General features: G+C 58.7%; 1 protein-coding gene across 6 annotated transcripts in view; it reads right to left on the bottom strand.

The window, feature by feature from the left end:
* KAZN (kazrin, periplakin interacting protein) overlaps window positions 1-21,470 on the bottom strand; it is a 266,984-nt gene that overhangs the window by 91,927 nt on the left and 153,587 nt on the right. The window contains exon 1 of one of the 6 annotated variants that reach the window (XM_081146243.1): window positions 9,279-9,699. The exons of 3 other annotated variants lie outside the window; for them this stretch is intronic. In XM_081146243.1, coding sequence (XP_081002369.1) covers window positions 9,279-9,498 — 220 coding nt within the window. In that variant the 5' untranslated portion in view covers window positions 9,499-9,699. Of the gene's footprint in view, window positions 1-8,676; window positions 8,855-9,278; window positions 9,700-21,470 lie in introns of those variants that run through there. 2 more of the 6 variants (XM_081146246.1, XM_081146247.1) reach the window with 2 other exon arrangements.

The following is a 21,470-nucleotide window of genomic DNA, read 5'->3' on the forward strand; positions in this document are numbered from 1 at the left end:
TCTGTTGGGGGTCTCGGGACTTAAAAACCACAACAACAGGTTCCCGAGCGATTCTGACACAGGCGCTCCAGGGGCCACGCGGAGAAGCTGGCGGCCTCAGGGGCACAGAGGAGCGGCCAGCATCCCCGCCTCAGGGCTGCGAGGGGCCAGGGACACCTGTATGTCATGTCTGAGCCAGAGCCAGCTGCACCGCCTGGGACGGCAGCCACTGGCCACGCGTGGCCTCCTACACTTAAATCCAATTTGAAATTCAGTCCTTTGGTCACACTAACTACACTGTAGGTCAGCGGACAGCACAGATATATGTTTCCAACGTCGCATCACGTTCTAGTGGACAACTCTGGCCCGGAGAGATCACGTTTTGTGTGCCTCCATTTCCCCTTCTGCAGAGGGGCTCCTCCTGGGTCTTTCCTGGGGTGCAAGAGAGAGGAGAGGCTCCACCAGGGGAGACGTTTCTACCCCACACCTAAAGACCCCCTGCGCCCGCCTGGGAGGGCGGCTCCTCGTCTGCCCAGAACCGAGAGGACAGCCTGTTCCCGCAGAGGGAACATCGGGGTGCGAGCTTCGCTCCTGGTGGGCGGCGAGTGCAGCCAGAAGGGCCCCGGGGAAGCTCAGGAAGGCGAGGGCTGGTGCTGAGGGAAGGAGGGCAAGTCCCAGGGCAGGCCCACCCGGGCCAGGAGACGCCGCAGAGGGCCGCCCGGCAAAGGCCGGGGGGATGGAGGAAGGCCCGCCCCGGGATCAGTGATGACCGGCAGCCTCGGGCAGATGCCTGAAGCTGACAGGCAACAGGGGATACTCAGGGTGTGCAGGTGGCTACAGTCTGGGGCTACAAAGTCACAGGCCCACCTGGTCCAGCCTCTCTCTGCCCCCAACCCTGCCGGTACCTGGCGGCCAGATGGGAAAACTGGGCACTTGGATGGGATGCTGGTCTAAGCCCCCATCAGCACCCTAGGGCTGACAATCCTCCCCCAGGCCCTGCAGGGCACACTCAGCAGGAACGCTGTCTCCCCGCACCTCTGGGCATCACTGCCCGCCCGCCCAAGGTAGAGCCCCAGGGCCCTGAGTGCTCCTTCTGCTTCGCAGCCACAGCATGCTACGGAAACCAAACTAACAAAAGCCCGAGCCATTCCCCTTCGAAAAAAAGCTACATCAGACAAATCACCCAAACAAAAATGACAGGTTTAATGCATCTTGCTACCAGAGGCATCAACAACATACTGGTTTTAATCACAGGAAAAACACCCACTGAACTGATTTCTTCCCCACAGCTTCCCGGGACACCTGCAAGGTGGCTGTGCCTTAAGGCGACACATATGGTGGGTGGGGGATCTGGACAGTGGCCCCAGGACCATCCGCAGAGGAGAGGGGTGGACAGGACAGCACTTTGAAAGCGCAGAGCCCTGTAAGTCCCGTGGGACTCCACGGCTATGAGGCACCTCAAACCGGCCAACGCACAGAGGCAGACGGGCTGGGGAATGATCCTTCACTGGGGACATCCTCAGTTTGGGGTGATAAAGAAGTCCTGGAAACTGACAGTGGTGCTGGATGCATACATTGTGAATATATTTAATGGCACTGACTTGTGCACCTAAAAATGGTTACATTTATGTCATGTGTGTTTTGCCACAATTTAAAAAAAAAAAAGGGGCCCAGCCGGGTACGGCTCAGTGGTTGAGTGTCGACCCCGCACCAAGAGGTTGCCGGTTAGATTCCCGGTCAGGGCACAGGCCTGGGTTTCTGGCTCAGTCCCCAGCGGGGGGCGTGCAGGAGGCAGCTGATCGATGTTGATGTTTATTTCTCATCGATGTTTCTCTCTCTCCCTCTCCCTTCCTCTCTCTCTAAAATCAATAAAAACTTATTTAAAAAAAAAAAAATCAGAAAAAAAAGTGCAGGGTCCCTGACTCCACCCTGGATCTACAGAGACAATTTCTGAGGGCTCTCGGAAGGCGTGGGCCCTTGGAATCTGCATTCGAACCCGACCCCCGGGAGCGGGCTCTGCAGGTCTCCCACGCAGGGGGAGAGCCAGGCAGAGCCTTCCCACCCCCACTACCCAGGCCCCTGGCTTCCCACCCAGAGGAGTGAGAAAGCCCACAGCATAGAAAGTGAGAGACCACGCCACCCCCATGCGGACCGTGAGAAGCCGGAGGGAGCCCAGAGGAGCCACTCAGGCGACAGCGAAAGGCATCGGAGCGGGCGGGGGGGGCGGGGAGCCTGCAAGAGCAGGCCCTGCGGGGGGGGGGGGCGGCTGGTGCCAAGTCCAAAGAGTCTGCACGAACCTAGGTCAAGGGCGCGGTCTCTGCCCCTCAGCGCCCAGCCAGCCCAGCGCCTGGCGCCCCCAGGAGCAAGGGAAGAAGGAATGCGGGCTCTCGGAAGGCGTGGGCTTCTGGCAGACAAGGCCGCACTCGGCTGCGTGCTCACCGCTGCTCATGCTGATCACAGGACAGACGCACAGGCCTCCTCCTGACAGACTCTGAGACCGTGAGCCCAGAGAAGGCGGGTGGAGACTGGATTAGGAGACGCAGGGTGGGGCTTAACTAGGGTGTCAGATACCTACTGTCCGCTGGGGACACCTGTGGGGGGGAAGGATGCCGCTGAGGAGAGGTCGGGGCGCAGGGGGTAAAGCGTCTAGGGCCTCCCTAATTTCTTACTTTAAAATCAGCCCAATCCCAGAAAGGCAAACGGCCGAGGTTTCCAAAGTCTGGGCTGTGGAACCTCTGTCTCAAAAATCACCAGGGGCACTTGATAAAAATGCAGATTCCTGGGCCCTTCCCAGCCCTGCAGTCAGAATGGAGGTGAAGCCCGAGGATCTACACACCGAGAAGCAGCCAGGCCCCTGTGGCCGAGTCTGGGGGAGTCAGGGAAAGGGTGAAGGGAGAAAACTTGCTGTTTGGCTAAGGCATCCATGTGCCTTTCGTTTTCACTCTGACCCCGGAAACCACCCTGATGACAGCATTTGGCCCTTCCTCTCTCTGGGCCCGTTTCTTCCCCTGTAGAGGGAGTGAGTTGCCCCCATCGCTGCTAAGGTCTCCCTCTCAGGACTCTGTGTTCTAGGTTCCCAAACGGTCAGGGTTGGACCTGTCAGGGGCCAGCTGGCCCCTCTGATTCTGGCTGGGGCAGAGGGGCGGGTGGGGGACAGTCTCCCAGAGCCGGGAGAGCAGTGTAGGCCCCAGAGGCCCTCACTCCCAGCTGCCTCTGGCTGATGGCAGGCCAGTGTGCCAAAGAGGCCAGCGAGAGACTCCCCCGACTCCCGGGATCACAGCCTCCGCCCAGTATCCCGGTGGCCCTTGGGGGGATCACCTGATGACAGAAATTGCAGGGAGAAGATGCAACAGTCCTGGGGCAGGCGGCAGGGCTGCCTGGAGTGGTTACTTCTACAACCTGTGTGGCCTCTCTGAGCCTCAACCACGTCGCCTGGAAGATGGGCATCTTACAGGGTGAAGAGAGATCAATAAGATCGTAAGAAACAAATGCTGGGTTCCCGGCTGGTCCTTCTCTGTGGTTCCTCAATCATGGGACCTTATGGAAGGGAGACACACATCCTTCCCTGCCCTCAAAGTTAGGAGCTCAGCAGGGGGGTGGAGCTGTGCCTGGGGGAGGGAGCTGGCAGCTGTGGTTCTGAGCTCTCCCCACCCCCAGGGAGAGCTTCCTGCAGCTTGGGTACAATTAAAAGGTACCGCACACTCAATGCCGGTGATAAAGTTACAGCCCGAACTAGCTGGGAGCCTAAGCCAGCCTGCAAATCTGCGCAGCAACAAAAGCGGAGGCCGTCAGCCCCTGCAGATCTGCCTCCAGGCAGTGGGTGTTCCCTCACACGGTCCCGAGGCCCAGCGCGTGAACCCAGGAGAGCTCCGAGGGTCACCCCCACTGACCCCACGGGCCCCTGCTCCTGAGCCCAGGCTCAGCACCACCCAGGCCTGGGCGAGGGCTCCAGGTGGACTCACCTACCTGCCATGCCCTTCCGCCTGCGAATTTCTCCCAATTTGGGGGCCGCGGCGGCACCTATTGGGCTAATGCCACTCGGCGAGGGCTCCGAGGAACTGCCAGGACCAGGGTCCTCTAACTGTCCTCTCTTGAAGGGATCCAAACAGCAGACGAGATAAAGCCTGAAGTCCCCACCCTCATGGTGACTGCTGCCCAGGTCCCGGAGGGGGGTGTCCCTGGGAACAGGGGGCGATCCTGACGTTTCCCCTCCCCGACAGGCGCTCATCTGACACGCTCAACACGAATGCACTTACATGCAAATAACTCCACACGCGGGCACGCACACACCTCGTGACCACGGCCTGCCACCCTCCCTGGAGGGTTCGCGGCCCTCAGCGACTCACTGCAAACACCGGCCCCACGGCGATCGCTCTGGGCAGCTTCACCGATACGCTGGGCGTGTTTATCTGCTGGGGCTGAACTCTGTGCCCCTGCCCATGTTCCCGACTGTCCCCTTTTGTCAGCTGGCCGTGCTGGGCATGGGAAGGCTATCTCCAGGGTCGAGTCTGCTGGTTTCCTTAAGCCAGTGCACCCGGGGGCCCTTGAAATGACTGAGAGCGAATGAAACTCCCCTTTCTCCAGAATGGCTGCAGGTCCCAGCAAACTGTCCCGCGAACTCAACGGGAACACTGGAAAGAACATAAAGGGTGCATGGTAACCTTTACACACATTTCCTGATGGCTCTGAAGGCCGAATAAATCGCTAGCCATCCTTCAGAATCACCTGTCTCATCATCGAATCCCCATTATTTCAAACTTGGAAATTAAAAAAAAAATAAAAAAATTCACACACCCACACTCATTCAAGTTCTGTGGATTCTGGGTACATGGACACTCCGCCTCCCTCTTACGGCAGAGGTAGCATTGGCACCATGGGGATGAAGGATGCCACGGGTTCCTGCCCAACAGCGCTCAGGTGGGTAATATGATTCCATTTTATAGACGGGCACACTGAGGCTCAGGATGTTAAATACCTTGCTTGGGAAACCATAGCTAGTAAGGAACAGAGCTGGCGAATTGAAACCAGGGTGTCTGATTGCAAAGCTGGGGCCCGGTACCCGCTATGGTGTGCCCCCTGCCCTGGCAGAGGAAGGTTCGGCCCATCTCCCTGAGCAGTTACACAGGGTGGGGAGGCTGCTGGGCCACAGGAGACCTCCCGATAACCAATCTGTATTTCTTTAGAGAGCAAAAACTTTCACTCCTAATTGTCCAGGATAGCCAACCCCCCCCCCCCCCACTGTCTTGGTCCCACCCATTAGCCAGGGAAGCCCACCCTGAATCCTCAGGGAGCCAGTGGGTGGTTTCCTAAGAGCATCCAACTCCAAGCGGAGATTTAATCTCACCTCTAACCCAGCAGAAATTCTTCAGGATAAGGCCAAGCTGACCGACCCTACTGCTGAATCACAAAGATAGCGAATACCTGAGTTGCTTAAAACAGGGAATGTCAAGGAGAGAACAGACCTTCCTATAAAAGATAAAAATTTAAAGAGCCCTGGCCGGGCGGCTAGTGCGGCTGGAGCATGTCCTGTTCGCCAAAAGGTTGTGGATTTGATTCCTGGTCAGGGCACGGACAGGAAGCAACCGATCAATGTTTCTCTCTCTCTCCCCTCCCCTCCTTCCTTCCACTCTCCCTAAAAATCAATAAAAAACCACATAAACCATATCCTCAGGTGATGATTTAAAAAAAAAAAAATTAAAAAAAAACCCAGACTGGAAACTTAACGTAGGTCTACTTTCTTACTATCGGTACCAGGTCTCCCCACACTGTGCTGAGAGGTCTGCAATCTGGGGCCAAGTCTGGGCTGAGACACCTACTGTGGGATCCTGGGCAGTCACTAAATTTTCCTGAGCACCGGGTTCCCCACAGGTAGGTGGGATTAGCAGCCGCGCCTCCTCCTGCGGCTGCTGGCTAAGACAAAGCTCAGAGTTCGGTTCGCTCCACGCCTGGCTCAGGAGGGCACCACACCGGGAGCTAAACACACAGATAAACAAAGGCCTGGTCCCCTCCTCCCTGCACTTGAAGGGGTGGGGTGCGCGCAAGAGGAGTTAAGGACCCAAATGACTAATAAAAAAGGCAGAGGGTCCAAGTGGCTCCGGGGTCCTGGGGCCTTTTAAACTGGTGGTTAAGGGAAGAGCTGAATGAGGCAGGGCATCTGAACTGGGCTGAAGTCTAGGAGGGCCTCAGGTATGGACAGATCAAGTGCCCAGTCTACAAAGATACTAACTTACCAGGAACTTTTCAACAGCGACTGGGTACATTGAGCTGATTGGCAACACCCTCTGGCCTTAGGGACCCAGCACCCATGCACCTCGCTCTCTCTCTGCCCACCTACCTAGATTCTGCACAGCACCCACTCCCATCACGCTAACCCCTTACCTGGCCTTACCTTTCTGCACGGCGCTTACCACCCCCTGACACATCCCGAGCGTATTTGCCTACTGGAAATCTCCTCCCACGGAACATAAGCTCCATGGAAACACGGGCTGTGGCTGATCCTTCGCTGCCACATCCCAGGCAGCTACAACACCCCCCGGCAGAAATAGATGCTCAAGAGATTCGGCCGAATGAATGGACAACCAGACGGAACAATTCACAATTCACCTTCTCGGCTCAAGAGCCCTCAGTGAGCACCTGACTCGCTCTGCTCGGGCTCGGGATGGTTCCCCTGAAAGGTCCCCCTTCAGACAGAGTTAGTCCCACAGCCCCCAGCGGGAAACAGAGTTATCGAGTATCTCGGCAGAATCGGTGCCGACGGAACAAGCATCTAATGTCTCCATCTCCTGCTCTAGTCCCCAGTCTGTGTGCAAAGAACAGTTCCCTCCCCTGGAAGGAGCCCCACCCTGGAGGCCTGAGCTGTCACCAGCACAAGGCCGGTCACCCTGCTGATCTAAGGACGACACACCCTGTGAGTGATGCCAAGATGTCCAGTCCTCCACCCCTCCAATCTAGCATCTCCTGCCCCTCTCCCCTTGCCCACACCGAGCTCTGCCATCCAACAGGGCGCTCCCTCAGCTCCAGAAGCCGAGCACCGCGCTCAGCTGGGGACTGGCGTGCTGAGGTCCCGGGGCGCGTCACCTCGCTGCCTGGCCCAAATGTTTACTTCAGCAAATAATTTCAGCTGGTAACAACAAGCCAGAAGAGCTCCCGTTTACCTCCCAGGTGAAATCCCCTCTGACAGCCAGTGGCTTGAGACGGGGTGTCCTCAAGGCCCGGACACCATGGAAGTTCTCAGCAACTTCACTAGGCTTTTAAGAACCAGACTAGCAGAGGGTGAAGGGTGGTGAGGCGGAGAGAACCCCAAACTTTCTGGTTTCGCTGCTGGCCGGTGATGTCGCCTGAGTCAGGCAAGGAGATCTGCCCTGCCTCTGCCCTACGGGGTGACACGAGGGCCATCGGAACACCCACCACCCCGGAGACGCGTGCTCTGGGAGACACCATGTCATCAGGTTATGATTATTATGAAGCACATAATAGACACAAAGTAAACAGCTGTCTCTCCGCCCAGCCATCTTTAAAATGTTTACATAATAACCACCTCCACTGACCTTGGATCATTCAAGTATTTTACAGATCAGACCAAAGTCATCTCCACACAGTTCGGGAGGGCGGAGATGGGGCAGACAGGATCCCATCCTAGGGGAAAACTGAGTCAATGGGGGTGCTGACGGGCGCCCCGCAAGTGCAGCTGGCAACCAATTCGTTAAGCATCAACTATGCCCTAGGCAAGGCGCTGTGAAGACACCAGCTTTGAACGATCCAAACATTAGTCGACACTGTTATTTCCATAAACTGAGTCTCCAAAAGATCAAGCAACGTGCCCAAGCTCTCCCAGGTGCTGCTTCTTTGCATCTATGATGTTTTACACCAACTCCTGGCCTCTAACTGTCCCACGCAGCTGGGGAAGGGGTGGGACTGTCTTTGGCGGGCTCAGTCCCAAGGCCCAACATCCGGGGACTCAAGCTCCTGCCAGGCTCAGGCTCCTCTTCTAGACCCACGGTGACCCAAGATCTCAGTTGCTCCAGGACACCAGCGGCACCTCAGCCAATTAGAGCCGGCTGGCCGGCAGTCCCAGTTCCTGTGGCTGGAACCACGGCCCCCAGGATTCCATCCCCTGGGGAGACCAACAGGCAGCCTGGAATTAGGGGCCCTTGCTGCTAGCTTTTTTTTTTTTTCCTTGTAGGAAAAAAAAAAGAATTATTAGGTAAATAAGCCGCGTGTTTCCCAGATGGTATAACTGCTGCCTGGTGTCAAATGAAAGACAAAACTAGAAATCCCAGCACTGAGGTTTAGGTCTGTGGGACTTGGGGAAAGTTGATTAACCTGAGGCTTTTCTTCTGTCCACTCCATGGAGATAACAGAGCCTCATTCTCAGAGCTGTGATAAGATTCAAGGAGACCCTGCATGCAAATCACGGGAACACAATAGCTGTTCAAGAACTAAGGCATGATTATTCATGCTCCCCTCGGATTTTTCCTGGGAAAAGGAAACTTCAGACTTCCAAACTGCTGATGACAGGCCCTCCCTCCTCCAGGGAGCCCTTCATCTTCCAGCTAAATTTCCTCCTACCCTAGAGACAAGGGGATCCAGGGATTCCCCCACCCATGACATAACTTGCGGGTGGGGTGGGGGTGTTACTGGGGGACCAGCTGAGACCAGAACAGAACGGAAGGAGCGCACCCACTCGGGGTATTTTACCACTAAAACGCCTTGATCCGCTCGGGGCGGATTAGCCAGCGATACACAGGAGACCACTGCAGGCGCCTCGCCGCTGCCGTTCCTCTTTCCGCGTTAGCCCTTCCAGTGCCTGCGAAATCTCTTCGCTCCCAGCCAATGCAAATCACTACTTTTCCTCTCGGTAAAGCAGGGCTCTCCTGGCACTTTATGGGGCTACCAAGTGGGTTCCAGGGGCCGCCCATACCTCCCGCGGGGCTGGCCCCTTTTCCAATTGCTGGCGCTGGGTCCCGCCCTGGGCCAGGTCTCCAGGTGCCGCCCCGCCCCGACTGGTGTGGCCTCGACCTCCCTCTGCGGCCCTCGGGTGGGGGTGGGGGTGGGGGTGCGGGTGGGGGAGGGGGGCCGGCGGGAAAGCCGTGGCCGAGATCCCCGCCCCCACGCTGAAGAACTAACTCCGAGGCCCCGCGCCTCTCGGCCCGCGCCCGGCCGCGCGCTCCGGGCTCCGCGCACGGCGAGAACTTTGCCACCAGCGGCTCCCCGATCCCGGTCGGCAGCGCCCCCGCGCGCCCGGCCCCGCCGCTCCCCGGCCCGCGGCCGCCCCGCCCGCCCCGCCAGCGCGCACCTACCCGGCTGGCCGCGGTCGCCATCCGCTGGAACCAAGGGCGGCCGGGCGCGGGGCCGATCGGTGGGCCCTGCGGCGTCCGCGCACTGCTCGTAAGCGGTCGGTCCCGCGGGGCGCGCCGGCCCGGCCCCCGCCCCGGGCCCGGGCCCGCAGGAAGGCGCCGGCTCGCCCTGCGCCGCGAGCTGCCGGACGCGCTCCCAGGTGCCCGCGTCGGCCGCCCGCATGCCGCGTGCCCGGGGGGCGCTGCCCGAGGCGGCGCGGGGTCTCCGACGGCGGGCGCCGGGCTCACAGCCCCCGGGGCCGCCGCCGCATCGGGGCGCAGCCGCGCTCCGCCGCCGCCGCCCGGCCGCCCGCCCGCGCGCGCCGGACCAGGGCTCTCTGTCCGGCCGGGCGCCGGGCCGTCCGCCGCCGCCGCACGCGAGGAATCCGGCCGCGGAGCCTCACGTGGGAACGACTCTCCGCGGCGCGGCTCCTCCTCCCGCTCCTTCCGGGCGGCGAGGGCCCGCCGCTCGCCCCGCCCCGGGCCGCCCGCGCCCCGCCCGCGCCCCGCCCCCGGCCCCCGCGAGGCGCCCGGACTCGCCCCAACGCCTCGGGGAGCAGCGCGCTGCCCCGCTGCGAGCCCTCTCGGGCTGCTCCGTGCGTCCCCAGCACGGTCATTCCTGGAGAAAGCGACGGTCAGCAAGACGGCCAGTGCCCCAGGGGTCGGAAGGGACAGGCCTGAACCCAGGTCTTCGAAGGCCCCAAGTGAGCGAGCGCATCTAGGGGCTGGCACCCCAGTCTGCGTCTCCCTCGGCCCCCTTCGGACACCCCTGCGACAGCCTCGGGGAAGGGCTGCAGTCCCAGTCACTGGCCGGGAGAGGGCAGGAGCGCGGGTGGGGGGCCCTGGGACCGGAACTTCGCTCCCTGATACATTGTAACTGTCCTTAAAGCGAATGTAACGCTGAGGGCATTCGCCGTGCGGGCGGGCAAGAAACTGACACGGTCCATGCCCACGAGGAGGCTCCGATCCGGTGGGGGAGCCCTGTGTCTGCACCTCACTTCCTCGGGCCTCAGTTTCCCCATCTAGAAAATGGGGTACTAGTCATCCCCACCTCTGTTCACCATCGGTGCTGCTTATGAAGTCCTTTCTAAGGCAGCCGTGTGGCAGGTGAGGTGGTTCCCAAGTGAGGCCAGGACCCAGACTTCGGGGGTCCAGCAAAGCCGCCTAGGAGGCCGCACCCTCCCACCGGAGTGGGCGCTCCAGTGGTCAGCGATGCTCACTCCCTGTCAAGAAAGTTTGCAGGTCTGAGCCCTCTTTGATCTAGGGGTTTAGATGCTCTTTAGGACTAATTATCTCCCCAAAGCTCCAGGAGGCAAGTCTGGCCCCCTGCCCCTCCCCCACTGTAGACACACTATAGGGAGGATACATGGCCAGATGGTGAGTCACACACTCTCCATGGCATCCCCAGCCTCCCCTTCCGGGCAGCATGCACCCCACCCTTCCCAGGCCTACTTGGTAACCTATGGCTCCCGCTGGCCCTGGTCTGAGCTCTGGGAATTGCTAGGTCATTGGCATCTGGCTCTACAATGCTGTGGGAACTGAATTACCTTCCCCACCGGGTCTCTAAAACCTTCCCCTTTGTCACTTTCCTGTCTGTGGGTGAGGAGCCCCACCTTTCACATGCTCTCCGGCCTGGCCACCACCCATCAAGGCTTCCTCAGCTTCCGCCCCGCGTCTTCCTCACCTTCCCAGCTGTGGCGGTGCACAGGGCAGCCTCAGGCTCCCTTCCCCTGCCTAACTGGGCCCCGATGCTGGGCCCTGAGGTTACACACCCACACCACTCTGGGGGAAGGAAGCTGACCCCACGGCAAGTGAGAGGAGATGCTGGGAATCTCCCAAGTCCACTGCCTTTCCTGGGATAAGAGGCAGAACTGAGCCAAAAAAAAGAGTGGTCTGAGCCCGGGTGGGTGGAGAAGCTGGGACTGCGCTTGCGTTCTGGAGTCTCAGGCCCAGGAGTCTCTGTTTTGATGCCCTCAGGGACCCAACCGGGGACACGAATGAGTGCGGTGGGCTGTGTGGGGACTGCTCCGGTTTGTTCCATAAGAGCATTTAATTGTATTCCTTTGACTTAGATACTGTTTGCATATTAAACGCGGGGGGAGGCTCTTCATTTCCACATAGATACATGCTCTCCCGTATTTCTCGGAGGTCAAGGAACTCTTGGCCCACCTTCTCTCTTCTGACTTTTGATACATGCACTTCCCTCCTAACTTCATGACAAAGCCAGCTGCACAGGCACGGGTAGGCAGTGCTCGTCACCTGGATTCTGTGTCAGGGAGACATGAGGGAGTGGCGGGGACTGTGGCAAACAAGAGCCCACCAGCCCCTGTAGAGGAGGCGGTAGATTGCTGTCATGCAGGAACGTGGCTCTGGTGTCACCACAGGTTCTAATTCATTTTTAGAGCTACTAGGAATATGAATTTGTATGTGAAATCTAAGTTTGAAATGTTCGCAATTCAAAAAAAACTTAAGAGATGAGGGGGGAGAAAGAACAACAAAGTAAGTATATCCGGAAGTTCACTGGCCGCCAGTGCTCGGTCACTGCTACCCTCATGGGTCCCCTCAGCAACCTCTCAGACGCCTGCACACGCTTTCCACGTGCATTTCAACAATCCCAGCCGCTTCTCAAGCCCACAGCCCTGGCGAATCCCCACCGCTTTCCTTCCTCAGCACAGCTTGGCCTGGCTGCGCGTCGGGTCCCCACACTCAGGGGTATTTCTGATTCTGAGGACACCCTGGGCTCAGGAGACGTTTCTGCTCAGCTCTGTGCCAGGAGATCCAGGAGCCAAGAAGTGACAACCCCCTGTCTGCCCTGAGCGGCCTGGGCGAGCCCCCAGGGAGGGTAACTCAGCGGGTTCTACTGGAGAGCCCGAGCCCAGGCCAGCTCCTGAGCGAGCAAACCGTGCAGAAGGGCCCCGCGCCCGACTTGATTCTCTGCTGTCGTCGCCTTAAAGTTCTTAATTATGTTTTAACTGGGGGCCTCGCACGTTCGTTTTGCATTGGGATCCGCAAATTATGTAGCTGGTCCAATTCCCAGAAGATTTTCCCAGCCTCCCAGGGACGCTGGGAATCGATGCTGGAGACAGCTGGGCCTGGGATTTGGCTCCCTCGCTCCGCCAGGGCACGCAGTGCGCGGGTTCTGCAAGGCGGCAGGAAGGGAGTATGGGGGGGAGAGGCTGCAGGAACTCTGTCCCTGTCCAGTCCTCAGGACATCTCAGCAAGAAGCACAGGCTCAATGGGAATTTGGGGGGTGGGGCAATCCAGCCAGAGGGTGGGGAAGCTGCTCCAGATCTGAGCTCAGAGGCCAGACCCTGTCCCCTTGACCCTGACCTCAGGCCACCAACGAAAGAAAAAGGAGGCCGGGGTCAGGGCCACACAGGGTCAGGGCAGTTCTCATTCCCAGTGCCACTTCCTTTACGTTACAGGAGAAAAATGACAGTAAATATTTGGCTTAAGGGACAAAACCCAGAAACGTGGCATTCAAGGCCCCCACTATATCTGGAATCTGCTTGAGACGAACGTTTGAGCCCACTGGCATTTTTCATGAGGTGCTTTTCTTCCTGGCTGTGGTTTTAGTATCTGCAGAAGTTTTACTGAGACCTTCCAGCCAACATTACTGTGCCCTCTCCAAGCACCCGGGGCTAAGACAAGGGAGCGGCTCGGATTCCTAGGAATACGCGCAGTTTTGCGGGTAACAGCCTCGGGGACGCCCGGCAGCAGTTTCCAGGAGCCTGCAGGCCTCACCCGCAATGCCAGCCCCCCCCCAGCCCCGAGCTTGTGTGTGACCTTGGCAAAGGGCCCTCCTGTCAATGCGTTTGGGCGCCACCACCGGCAAAAGCATACGAAGGGCCGGGTCGGCGGTGTGAGGGGGGCTGGCCCAGCTCAGCCTGCTGTGGCTGCCTCGGTCCTTCCCATCCTTCTCGAGGTGGTTGTGCGGGTATGTTTTGTGTGTGTTGCTAGTAGTGACAGCCGGTGTGCTAGTTACCCATTGCTGCTTTGCACATCACCCCGAAATTACCTCAGCGGCTCAAAACCAACCAGCATTAATTCTCTCCCAGTTTCTATGGGTCAGGAATCCAGGGTGGCTGAGCTGGGTGCCCCCGGCCCAGGGCCCCTCTCAGGCTGTTGCCACGGTGTCAGCGGGGACTGGAGAGGGTCTCCTCCCGAGCTCACTCAGGCAGCTCCTGGCAGCCTTCGGCTCCCCGTGGGTGTCGCACTGAGGACCTCCCTGCTGGCCGCTGGCCAGAGGCTGCTCTCGGTGCCTCGCTACAGAGCTATAGATCTCCGTACACAGGACAGCCGGTGTCATCCAGAGGCTTGGGAGTGTCGAGAGCCGGCGTGCCCAAACGGAAGCCACGGTCTCTCTGTAACCTCACTTGGAAATGACATCCATCATCTTTTCCCCGCTCTCTCCCTTGGAAGTGAGTCACAAGGTACCTCCGGCTCCCGGTGGGAGAGATCACAGGAAGGCATGAGTCCTTGGAGGCAGAGATCACTGCGAGCCACCTTAGAGGCTGCCCACCCCAGGGGGCTGGGGACACACTCTCTGGAGGCAGAGGGACCAGGGCTCAAATCCTGGATCTTGCACAAACGATCTTACTCCTGGAAGTCTCAGGCTTTTACCTGTCAAATGGAGGTGAGCGTGGCTGCCACCCTGTAGGCCTGTGGTGGGAGCTTGGATGACAGGAGGCACAGGTAGGGCTCTGTCTGAATGGTGCTCGCACAGGGTGAGCCCTCAAAAAGCGGGCTTGAGGGACACTGTCAGAGAAGGCCCGAGGGACATGCTCATTGCTCCTAAGCCAGACACGCGCCGCCTGCTATCTCCACGGACATCTGCTGCCTTCGATCCATTCCTGGGGACTCCAAAGTGACTTGGAAGTCCTTTGGCAGGCCCTGAGATGCCTCTGTGGCCGAGGCCACCTGCTGATATTCCCCAGGCCATCCCAGCAGGACTCCAGGGCACAGGTGCAGCGGGAAGGATTAGGCTGGGGTTTTGCTCCAAACCCACTTAGACCTTCGCCCTGGGGCGACAGTGATTTTATCCAAGGTCCACCCTGCCATCTGTCCTGGCCAGGCCTTCCTGGCTGGAGATCTTTGTGCACCTGTCACAGGCTCCCCAGGATGCTTTGATGACCTTTCTGGGGCCCCCAATGACCTGATGAAGGTCCTAATCCCCTCTGGAGGCTTCCGGATGACCTGCCCTGGAGGCAGAGGCTTAGCCCGGGGCTGGGCATTGAACCAGCTTCACAGAGGGCAGTTGGCTCTGTCTCAACTGCGGCGAAGGAAGAAGTCCTCCCTTACCCGGGGGCCACACCTCTCCTGTTTCTTCTAAGGCCCCTTTTGGGCAGTTCAAGCCAAGCAGTGAGGTTTCTTCAGGAAGTTAAAATGTTGCAGCTTATTTGTAATAAAATCAGTAACATCATAACTACTAAGATTTAAAATAATGACACTGGCAGACATTGACACAGTGTTTACTACACTGATTTGCTCATTTGTTCAACCTTCCCAACAGCTCTGAGAGGTTCCCGTACTATTGTTATCACCCCCATTTTACAGGTGAGGAAACAGGCACCGAGAAGCCAAGTCACTTCCCCAAAGGCCCCCAGCCAGAGCACGATGCAGGCGGGACTGAAGCTCATGCTAATAATCACGATGCCGCCTTGGCGACAGGTGTCCCTGGCTGAGCGCTCACCTTGCCCCCAGGGGCTGTCCTTTCCAGCTCACTCAACCCCCCAAATCACTCTATCCCACGTCCCAGGTGAGACAACCGAGGTTGAAGGAGACAAAGGGACCTACCCAAGATGACGCGGCTGATAAAGGCAGTGCGGGGAGCCTAACCTCAGAAGGGCGGAGGGCTCTCCGGGAAAGCCGCCCGCGTCAGGGGTATGTGGCGGGCGGAAGAGCCAACCAGTTTTTTATTATTTCCTAAAGGCCGGATTCTGGGAACCCTCAGCGGGCAGCCGCCCGGATGGGTTCCCTGCGGCCCCTGGTGGCCCCTGGTGGCCCCCGCTGGTACTTCACCTTCCCCACGCGGGACCCCTGAACCCGGGTGGCTTCCGGGCCTGTGGCCTATGCCCACCGCAGCAATGTCAAGGCCTTTTTGTCACCACTTCCTTTGTGATTCAACAGACACAAAGGACCGTGGGCAGCGAGCGTCCACGACAAGAAAGATGGTTACTATTTGCTAGGCACTTCTGTCTCTGTCTTTGTGCCAGGCATCCTGTTAGGTACTTGTTACTTAAAATTTATTTAATTTACAGATGCGCAGGGACAGAATCATCATTGCCGAGGGTTATTAGCAATACTGGGTAGAGCACTTTACACATACTGCTTATTTTAATCCCCACAATACTCTAGGAGTACTATCATTACCCTCACTTGAAACCAAGGAACAGAGAGGTTTCGTCGGTTAACTGAGGCCACCCAGCAGTATACGGTGGAGCCAGGGTTCAGACACAGGCAGGCCTGGCTCCACAGCCTGTTTTCTTTATTATTATTTATTATTATAACATTATTATTCCGCTTTTACAGTTGAAGAAACCGAGGCTCAGAGTGGTGAGAGGATTGGTCTAAGATCACACAGCTGGTAAGTTTGGATGTAGTGCTTCAGCCAGGTCACTGTACTGGGCTTTGGATGTGCCAGTCACCGCACTGGGCTCTGGAGGCAGACCACGGTGCATCTGGCCTGCCAAGGGCACCTGCGATGTGCCAGCATGTGATACCAAGAGGGCCCGAGGCAGGCCCCCGGGAAATCCTGGCAATTTCTGCAAAGGAGAAACGGTTTCCAGCTCTCCTCTGGGCCCCCCTGCTGGCCCTGCCGCCTCCTCACCTTCACCCCAGGAACCAAAGAGGGCCTGGCTTCCTGGCTCACCTCTCGCCCGACTCCATCCCCACGGCCAGTACCTGCAGGATGGCTCTTACACAGACACGGGACACAAAACCGATGAGACCCGGCAGCGGCCCCCGTGAGGGTCCAGGCAGGGAGCTCTACACTTCTCCTGGTTACGGCCTTTTGCTTACTGGTAAAGTTGGGCAAGTCAGGCCGCCTTCCTGGGGCCTCAGCTTCCCTACCTGTGAAATGAGCATAGGAATACTTTCCTGTCTCCTGAAGACTGTTCTCTGAGGAGCAAAGGAGACCCTAGGTGGGAGCCCGTGTGACTGCAGAGGGCCAGGCGGACGGCTGGGCTTCGGGGCCTGCTCAGCAATGGCGCACCTTGTTCGTGTGTTTGTCCGTCTCATTTGGCGAGTCTGCGCTCGGCACCTGCCTGGAGTCCTGAGCTCCGCACGGTGGGCAGAGTCCAGGAAGGAGCCCAGCGTGCGAGCTGCTCACGGGGCACGTGGGTGTTAAGCTGAGAAGGCGCTGCTGGCACGTATGTGACTTGGATTCTACTCTGCACGCCACAGATGCCTCTGCGTCCGCCACCCAAGGACAGAAAATGATCCCAAAGACCAGGCTAGGGAGCTGCTTCAAGATTCCCGCAGCAGGGTGAGCGCTGAGGCCCAGAGATGCTGGCCCGGCGTGTTCCTTTAAGGCTGAAAGTGCTTTTCTCTGCTAGAGCAGCTCAGCTCCCACCGTGACCACAAGCAAGTGGGAGCCCTGGGGTGAGAACCCTGCGCAAAGGCCCGGGCTTTTCACGCGAAGGTCTCGGAGCTACCTGCAAACAACAATTAGGCTGGGCAACCTGGGGCTGGGTGGGAGAGGTTAGCTCTTCAAAGACAAAGCTGGTTCTCCTTCTGAGAAAAACAGGAGTCCAGAGAGGCTCAGACACTTGCCCAGGGGCACACAGCAATTCCGGGGGGGCCAGGCAGACTTTGACCTCATAAGCCCTGGAGCAGTGGCTCTCAGAGTAGCCTGGGGACAAACTGTGTCAGTACCACCCTGTGCATTTATGAGAAATGCAAATTCCCTGCCCCGCCCCCACCCCTGAGTCAGAACCTGTCTGTTTTAACGTCCCTCCAGGTAACCCAGATGCTGACCGCGAGGGCCACTGCTGCACCTAAGGGAAGGGCCGCCAGGTCTTCACGCCCTCTGCGCCCGAGGAAGGAGGCAGTGGAGCGGAGCAAGGTCACATTCTCAGTGGCCCTGGAGCCATAGTTACATAACTCCCCTCCCCCACCCCAGTGGCTTCCTGCACCCAGAGTCCAGACTCCGGGCCCTCCCTCGTGGGGAGGCCACCCGCCTGGGCTCCAGGAGGCCTGTCTGCACACGCCCGCGGCTGCTTTCCCGTAATTACCAGCTTTCCCCGCCTGCCCGCCTTGCCCTCCAGACCTGGGCACGTCAGCCGGAGGGACTCGGGCTCCTCCAACCCTGAAGGCGGAGCACACAGGGCCTCCCTCATCCACACACAAGCAATGAGGGGTTCGGGGCTGCAAGGGCCCCCAGCAAAGCCGGATGGGCTGCCTTTGCCCCCAGCTGCCCCAGCGTGGGCCAGGCCCGGGAGGAAGGCAGAGCGGTCTGCACTGTGGACTTCGGGCCGTGACTCGAGGCCCTGGTCTCCGTGTTCTCAGGACAGTGGCCCCTAGTCCCAAGGGGACTAATTAGAATCTGTTCTAAATTCTTCTTTTCCCAGAGTTGTCCTTTAAATATCTTTGGAGCTGGTTCCGGGAGGCAGATCTGTGAAACAGACAGTGGGAAGGACTGGCACCTTCCCCCGGAGCTTCTCATTAAAACAAACAAGCAAAATGTGTTTTGCCAAATGTGAAAGAAGCTGCAGTCTTGTTTTTAAACCTGACCTTTGAAAGTGGATTGTTCCTTCCAAATCGGGGCCCGGCGGAGGGACACTCGGGGATTCCTGGGGTGAAGGACAGCCTGGAGAGTGGCTGGATGCGCCTAATTCTACCCCCCTGTAGATCCAAGGCAGGAATGGGTCTTAAATTGATATATGCCCGCGGGGCCAGGCACGCAGCAAGCGCGCCCCCGAACGCGTGGATTGATGGAAGGGTCCCGAGTTCTGGCTCAGGGCTTCCCAGTTGCCCTGCACTAACCTTAACAAGCCCCTTCCCATTTCTCCTAAGTACCCCTTGTCTTAATAAATAGCAATAACTACCACTTACTGTGGGCCCCGAGGTATGATAGGCCCTCTAGTGGCATCATCTCATTTAATCACTCAACCGCCCTATGAGAAAGGGGCACTGTGATTATACCCATTTTAAAGCAGAGTAAACTGAGGGTAAGAGAAGGGAGCAGAGGCTGCAAACTAGAGCCAAGTATAGTTTGCAGATGTGTTTTCTTTCCTTAGCGCCCTATTAAAAAATATTTAAAAAACCAGTTGCCAACATTTTAAAGTTAGGATAATTTACACCAAAACATTCAGATAGTTAGCTAATCAGGAGGTCTGGAAATAGCGAACCCCTATTCCATCCCACATGGTAACAGTGTGCCCCCAACCCCAGTAATCCCCGCTGCTCCCCACGGTCTTACGCCTGCCTCCCTCACTCATGCAAGTGACCTGCCAGGGTGCTTCTCCGGCATGGAGTTCCCCTCCGCTGGTCTCAGGCCACAGTTAGCTCCAGGCGAGGATCATCCTGGGTCCACCTGTCTGTCTCTCTTGTATATCTCACTATGCCTGCTCCTGGGAGATACCAGTGTGTTAGACCAGAAGGAGCACTGGACAGGGAGTCAGGAGATGTGGGAGTCTGTTCTACCCCTGGAGCAGCCTCCAGCACCAACAACCTAACTACGCAGAGGAGAGAGCCCATCAGGGACGACCCAGAGCCCGCCTCTGAGATGCAGGAGGCCTGAGCTGGGAGGCGGAGCCAGCATGTCCCTGCCCAGGTCAGTTTGACGACAAGGATGCCCGCTGGGCGCCAGGCGAGCCAGTGGTGCTGGGCACTGCCAAAGGGAAATGCTCACTCAAGTTCCAGGAGCGGACAGCAAGCTCTCAGCCGCCTCTCTCTCCATCCCGCACACATCTGACCGAGGAGGACGCTGAAGCCCAGAGAGGGGGAGGGATCGCTCAAGGCCACACAGGAAATCGGTGCCCGAGCTGGCACATGCTCAGGCTTCTCTGCCCCCTTCCTGGGATGCTTCCCCCATTCTCTCTCCCTTAGGCATTGAGAACCCTCCAATTTCCTGGAATTGGGCCTCCGAAGGGGGTTGGAGGGACCCACACGGGCAGGGACTGTCTGGTTCAGAGGCTCAGCGTGGGGCTTGCAGGCGTCTAAGACCCAAACTGTTGCAAAGAGAATGGGCCCCTCGGGCTCCGGGACGGAGTGAGCCGCCCAAAACGTCTGGGATGGGGCTCGTAGGAAAGGCTGCAATCCTGGCAGACGGCGGCCCACATTTTTGTGTTTCCCACAATGTTTCTGAAAAAATTCACATGAGTTGCCAACATTTCAGAATCAGGAGATTTCACATAAAAGACAGGATTTCTGGCTCCTCTTGAGCAGTTTCGAGATCTGGCGGAAGCTGGGCCACATGTCCGCCCGGCAATGCCAGCAGGAGCCAGGCCCGCTCCCTCTCGGCCGCCAGGCCCAGCCCCGGTCCCCGGTCCATGCGAGCTCCCGGCATGGAGACGTGGGGGTCTCGAACCCCGCTCTGCAGCCGCCCACGCTGAAGTCACCCCTCTCTCATCCTGGTCACCCCGGGGAAATTCTGGTCATCACTGGTCCTCAAGCAGGGGGCAGTTTTGTCCCCAGGGGACATTTGGCCACATCTAGACACATTTTTGGTGGCCACTGTTGGGAAGACGGGGGTTCCACTTACACCTCGTGGGTGGAGGCCAGGCATGGTGCTAAACGCCCTACAATGTGCCGAACAGCCTGCTCAACAAGAAACTATCCGGCCCCAAATGTCAGCAGTGCCGAGGCGGAGAAGCCCCGAGCCGAATCAAGAGACACCAAGAGCTCCGGGCCAGGACCGGGACCCCGAGAGGCGGGTCACCCACACCGGGGGGCCCAGGCCAGCCCTGCAGACCGAGTCCTTCTCTGTAACTGCCAAGGACCCGGAGCCTCGCTCGATGCCACCCAGGAGAAAGCCGACACCGTGACAGCTGCTTGTGATTCAAGGTCCACAATGAAGAAGTGGGTAAAGGGAGGGGGGGCACCACGGGGACGCAGAGGGCGGGGCGCCTCCGGCCAGGTGGACGCGCAGAGGTGTTGTCTGTCCCTGGCTCGGAGGCGCAATCCGGGTAGGCAGAGGCGGGGAGGCGGGCGTTCTGCGCAGAGCCTGTGCAAAGGTGTGGTGGCTGCGACAGGCCCAGAGGCACACGTGGGAGGTGACACGCTTCCCGGTAGGTGGGAGGGGAGCCAGACAGGGAGCAAGGGCATGAAGTGGGAGGAAACTGTGGGCGGAATATAAGGGTCTCCGAGTCGAGCTAAGCGGGGGGGAGAGGGCAGCCCGTGGGGATCCTTGCAGAGTGTAATCAGCAGCGTGACCTTCGAGAAGCCACCGAAGTTCTCGGATGATAAGAGGAGCACCGGCTGCCACACGTGACACGCGTCAAGGCGCCGAACTGTGCGCGACGTGGTTAATCCTCACGGCAGCCCCGAGGAGCACACGCTCGCATCATTGCCGTCGTTAGAGGAGGAAGCGCTGAGACAGAGGTAAGGAAGGGAACCGCGACTTCCCAAGGACGGTGCAGCTGAGGGGCGGAGGGGGGTGTGAGCCCAGGCAGACCGGCTCCTGGGGGCCAGTCTGCCCTCTAGAACCTTCCCAGACGGCTGTCCTTAGGAATAAATGAGACAGCCCCGCCCGTTCTGCGCCGCGGTTGGAGCGTGGGCCCGCGCACTGAAGGGTCCCGGGTTCGATTCCTGCCAAAGGCACGTACTTTGGTTGCAGGCCCGTCCCTGGCCCAGGTCGGGGTGTGTGCGGGAGGCAAACAGTTGATGTGTCTCTCACATTGGTGTTTCTCTTTCCCTCTCTCTCTCTCTCCCTTCCGCTCTCTCTGAAAAGAAATGGAAAAAATATCCTCAGGTGAAGATTAAAATAAATCAATGAGATAAAGCAGGGAAGGTGCCCAGCACAATGCTGGCCGGGACCTGCGACATCTCACAGTCACCATCGTGTGGAACAAGGTCCGATTCCAGCTCTAGTGAGAGCAGGGCGCCCGAGCTGTCCTGTGTGGGCGCCCGAGCTGTCCCGTGTGGGCGCGTCGGCCCTGGGACAGGTGGGGTAGAGGGACGGCGCCTCCACCCGGGAGAGAACGCACCTGAGCC

The sequence above is a fragment of the Miniopterus schreibersii genome (genome assembly GCF_964146895.1).
Source record: "Miniopterus schreibersii genome assembly, chromosome: 8".
NCBI classification, from domain to species: Eukaryota; Metazoa; Chordata; class Mammalia; order Chiroptera; family Miniopteridae; genus Miniopterus; species Miniopterus schreibersii.